The 5,211-nt window shown below is 58.0% G+C and overlaps 1 protein-coding gene across 1 annotated transcript in view; it reads left to right on the plus strand.

Annotated features, from left to right (window-relative positions):
* The first annotated feature begins 2,086 nt into the window (after positions 1-2,086).
* Positions 2,087-5,211, plus strand: part of WIZ (widely interspaced zinc finger motifs) — a 49,863-nt gene continuing 46,738 nt past the window's right edge. Inside the window, exon 1 of the mRNA XM_009322793.1 lies at positions 2,087-2,526. Coding sequence (XP_009321068.1) covers positions 2,157-2,526 — 370 coding nt within the window. The 5' untranslated portion in view covers positions 2,087-2,156. The remainder of the gene's footprint in view (positions 2,527-5,211) is intronic.

The raw sequence follows: 5,211 nt of genomic DNA on the forward strand, positions 1-5,211 counted from the left end.
AGCGCGGTGCCGAAGGGATGCTGCGATTTATCGCCGGGGCAAGGAGCCGGTGGTCCCTGAGGGATGCCAGATTCTGTCCTGGAGTTGGCTCGGGTCAAACCCGCATCCCAAAAAAACCCCGCAGCTTTTGAAAATAAACCTATTGCGTGGGGGTTTTCTTCCACCCATTCTCGCCTGGATGGATCCCGCCGGCTCGGGGATGTGCCGGGGTCTCCGGCCGGGCTGAGATGCGGCTGCAATTAAAAAGCAAAACCCCGCGATGGCTTTTCTCCCCCTGGATCCCGGGTGCTGCTGCCTGTCCCCTGCCAGTTTTGCCGGCGCATCGCTACCACGCGCCCGGCACGTTGCCGTGCCTTTTTTATTTCCTTGCAGCGGGGCAACGTGTTTTTGGGGTGACTCCTCGTCGTTTGACAGCACGCCAGGAAACACCGGGAGAAACGCCGGTGCCGTGCCGGCTGCCCGGGCCCCATCCCGCCGGGCCGCGGGGACCAGATTTAAGCCAGACCGTGGTTAAAGATGGGGTGACGCCGCGATCCCCTGCTTCCGCCCGGTAAGCTGGTGCGGGTGGCTTCATCCTGGCGGAGCAGCCCTCATCCCAGCCCGCCGGCACCGAGCTGACACCGCGGCAAACCCCTAAACATCCACAAATTTGGGATTTGCTCCCCAAAAACCTCCCCCGGGCTTGGGGGAAGCGTCGATGCGGCGCCGTTCTTCGGGGTGAGAGCATCCTGCCGGCACGGCGTGGGCATCGGGTGCCATTTTGGGGCGACGCTGGAGGAGGCTCCGTACGAACCGAAGCCAGCTGGAGCAACCGATCCTCACGGAAGAAAGATGCCGGCGTTTGGAGCCAACGTATTTTTAATTGATTTAATTGAATTTCTATTTTCACTTCTTATTGGCAAACTAACCCATGTTGGCTCCGGGCATCGTTCCCCGGGGAAGCGACGGGCACCGGCTGCTTCGGGACGGGAGAGATTTCAGGGTGGCTGCCGGGCATTGGGGTTTGCTCCATCGCTCTCCTCCCTTGGCCCCGGGGCGGGGAAACATCTTGCTCTTGCGCCAGCTCGAATAATTCCCTCTTCATTTGCATTCTTTACCTTGAAGGTATTTATAGTCTCTTCTCTGCCTTCTTCCTCGGCGGGGTAAATTTAGCTCCTTCGCTCTCCTCCTGTGCCTTTATCCTCCAGTGGAGCTGATAAGCCCAGCTTTTTAGCGCCTCTTTCCTCCTATTTTTCCCTTCTCTGCCCGCCCGGGTCAGGATTCGGCATCTCCGCCCTGCAGAGATCAGGACCCTGAGCGCTCTCCTTTATTTCTGCCAACGATTTTATTTTTCACCTTTTAACCTGCAGCTGCGGCAGCGTCGGGTGGTGGAAGGTGTTTTGGGGTGACGGTTTATTTTTGAGGGGGGCGTTCCACACTTGGGTGGCCAGTACCTGGTTGCCCCCCAAGCCCTTCGAGGGGTCCCCAAACCCTTCAAGGGTCCCCCAGCCCGAAGGTACCACTTTGTCCCATCCGCTTGAATTCATACAGGGGAAGGATGTGGCACGGCAGCCCCAAATCCCCCCCCACGCCCTGGTTTTGGGGGCAGCCGCCCTGGTTTTGGGGCAGCTGGCGGCGGAGCAGAGCTCCCAGGGGTGCAAACCGGTGGCTTTCCCCGCGCTGCATCGCGGGATTGAATTTTTTTGGGGATAAATAATCAATTTGAGGGCGACTGGGGTTTTTTGGGGGGTGTGTGGCAGGGGATGGAGGGGATGCTGTTGTGCCGGCAAATCGTGGCGCAGAGGGGGAGCGGGAAAAAGCTTCGTGTTGGGGAGAAGTGGCACCTTTTGGGGTCCTTCGACTCTGGCAGGGACCCGGCACCGTGCTGGCTACTGGTGGCACCAATTTTTGCAAGGGGAGAGTGATGGGACCCGATGTCTTGCCCGGCTCTGGGACACTGAGAGCTTTGGTGACCACGGTGAGATATCGAGACCGTTGGGTTTCCCGGCATGGGCAGAGCCGCAACCGTTTCTCCTCCACCTCGGCAAAATCCAGCCTCTTTTCTCTTTTTCTCCTCTTTTATCTCTTGTAGATTTTGCCAGCAGTCCCTGGCCGCCAACCCTCCTGAGTGCCGGCGCGGTGTTTTTTTCCGAGTGACACAGCACAATCGGCGAGGGATGGAGAAAGCTGTCCCTAATTTCTCAGAGCGCCAAGGAGATGGAGGCAGAGCCCTGTTAATGACACCGGAGCCAAACAAAGAGACTTTTCCTGCCCTTGAGTGCCCCCAAGGCGAAGAACGAAGAGCCGCTTTCCTTCAAGATGCAAAAAAGCCCCTGGAGAACCCGGCTTTATCTGGGACGTCGGTGGAAACGGAGACGGAGCTCGAGGAAGATGCTTTCTACGCCGCGGATGATCTGGCAACGATGAGCAGGGAGGGGAAGGGACCCTCCGGCGCCGAGCTGCGCCCGTTGCAAGAGGACCCCGACTTCTTCTCGTCACTCTCCCGCCAGGAGCCTGATGTTGCCTTGGAAGCGCACGACGTGGCCGGTAAGTCCCCGGTCGGCGCCGTTGGGGTGGCTTCTTGGGGGACGGGGACGTCTCCCGGTGCTTCGTGTGTGCCCGGTGATGCTCGGGTTGATTCGGTTGGTTTGCCTGATGGTCGCACCATCGCGCCGGGGCGGTTTGCGGTGGGCGTTTGCTCTCTTGGTGTCAGAGATGTTCCCCAACTCTCAGCATCTCGCGGTGAAACGGGAATCGCGGTACGGTGAGAAACACGTGGATTTGATGGAAGGAGAAGTGAGAGTGCGAATGCCGGGCCGGCATCCACACGCCGCTGCCCGGCTTCAGCACCACAGACAGGCGCAAAACCCGATGGTGGGTCCAGCCGGTGGCTTTTTGGAGACCCTTTGTCCCCCCCAGCGTGGCGTCGGGACCCCAAACCGAAGGTGTCCCCAAACTGGGGGGGTGGTTGTGCTCCACCGTGTGTTGGTGTGGGACTGGTGCTGTGTTGGGAGGGAGCAGGTGGGGGCTGTGCCGCACCGGTGGTGACCCATGTGTTTTCGGTATTGCTGGTGAAGCCGCAGCCGTGCTGAGCGGAGCGAAACTGTGCCACCTGCGCCTGGCCTCGCTGAAATCCCCTCTTCTCAAAACGGAAACGCTCCTCCAGCTCTGCCGAGGGCGGCTGCGCGCTTGCAGGGCAAAGGCATCATCCTCTCCCTCACCACTCGGTGCCGGGGAAGCCGTGCCGCCGGTGCCACGAGGGTGGTGGGGGATGAGGAGCTCCGGCAGGGACTGGGTGGTCCCCAGCGCTGGTGTGGAGCTATACTGGGATGTCCTTGGCATCGTGAAAACCCCCTGCGCGCACCGGATGCTCTTGCGGGGGATGTCCTGCTACGGGGTGGGAGATCTTCGTCACCCGTGGGAGACCCCGTTGGGTCCATCCCTGACTCGGCTTTGGGAAAAACTCTCCTCCAAGGGCTCTTGGATGAGCAGGGAGGTTTTCATAGAATGGTTTGGGTTGGAGACCCCTTGTCCCCCTTGTCAAAGATCGTCTAGTTCAACTTGCCGTGGGCAGGGAGATCTTCTGCTAGATGAGCTTGCTCAAAACCAGCCTGACCTTGAACGCTCCCAACGATGGAGCATCTCTGGGCGACCTGGTCCAGTGTCTCACCGCCCTCATCATAAAACAGTTCTTCCTTAACTCCAGTCTAAATCTACCCTCTTCCAGTTTAAAACTGTTGCCCGTTGTCCTACAGGTTTTGGTAAAAAGTCTTCCTCCATCTTTCTTAAAAGCCTTTTTTTGTATATGGAAAGGCCACAAGAAGGTCTCCCCAGAGCCTTCGCTTCTCCGGGCTGGACAACACCAACTATATCATCCTTTCTTCATAGGAGAGGTGCTCCAGCTCTTGGATCATCTTCGTGGCCTCCTCTGGACCCGCTCTAACAGGTCCTTCTCCATGGGGCTGCTCTCAGTCCCCCGGTTTGTGATACTGGGGGTTGCCCCAACCCAGGTGCAGGACCTTGCATTTGGCCTCGCTGAACTTCATGAGGTTCACGTTGGCTCATCAAGAAGCCATGTTGGCCTGTCGAGGTCCTTCTGGACGACATCCCTTCCCTCAAGTTACCAACTCAGGTTGCTGTCACCCGCAAACTTGCTGAGGGTGTGCTCCATCCGTGTTGTTGGTGGAGATAATAAATAGCATTGGTCCCAGTATGGACCCTTGAGGGACTCCACTCGTTACTGGTTTCCACCTGGGCATTGAGATGTTGCCTATAACTCTTTGTGTGCGGCTCTCCGGCCAGTTCCTTATCTATCGAGCACGGCTGCTGCAAGTTGTCCGCTCATTTGTAGATCCCTGGTTGTCCTCTGCCTGCTTTGGAGGATTCACCCTGTCCCACCTCAACTACTCCATCATTTCAGTGCCAAACGCTGGATAGGTGCCTCCACCATCCCGGGTCCTACCTGAACCCCTCCATGCGTTTGCAACCCTCCTGTCCTTCCCCATCCCCGTGTCCTCACTGGAAAACGAGGTGGATGGTGGCCACGGATCCTTCCACCGGCCGGTGATTTGCCTCATTAATTGTCCCCTGGCTGGTGGGTGGCTTTTTCTCCAGCTGGAAGCAGTAACAGCGGTGGAGTCGCCGGCTGCGATTCTTCTTCAACACCGCTTCCCCGTGATGAGTTTGCCCACCTCCGCAAATACCAGTTGACTTAAAACCTTATCTCCCGGCGCAGGCGATCTGTTTGGTGAGTCCCACTGTTATTTACCCACCACGAGGGGGGTGGAGAAGGACCACGTTGCATCTGGGAAGCTTTTCAGCTCTTGGTTCCTTCACCGTGGTCAATGGGTGGAAAATGAGCTCCGGGGGATGTGTCATGCACCGTATAGTACCAAAAGAAGGGGGGGGAGGGGAAACGACCACTACTCAGACTCCACAGTCAGGCGGGTACTATATGGTGACAGTTTATTGAGAGCCAGGATCCTTAAGCAAGCGTCCGGGTTCGGGAAATAGGGACACGTAAGACGACACAACCACGTGCACGGGGAGGGTGATACGACCTGTCGATAAGGACCAAGCCGGTGGTCACAGACGGTTCGGGGATCTCAGTCCAGCTCCGAGGAGCCTCCTCCAGTCCGCATCCTTTACGCTTTTGTTGCCGCGTGGTCTCGGTAGATAAGCCCTTGGTTGGGTCTTTAAGCCCTTGGTTGGGTCTTATCTTTTACTCAAATG

Source organism: Pygoscelis adeliae, unplaced genomic scaffold, assembly GCF_000699105.1.
Source record: "Pygoscelis adeliae isolate BGI_AS28 unplaced genomic scaffold, ASM69910v1 Scaffold434, whole genome shotgun sequence".
Lineage (NCBI taxonomy): Eukaryota > Metazoa > Chordata > Aves > Sphenisciformes > Spheniscidae > Pygoscelis > Pygoscelis adeliae.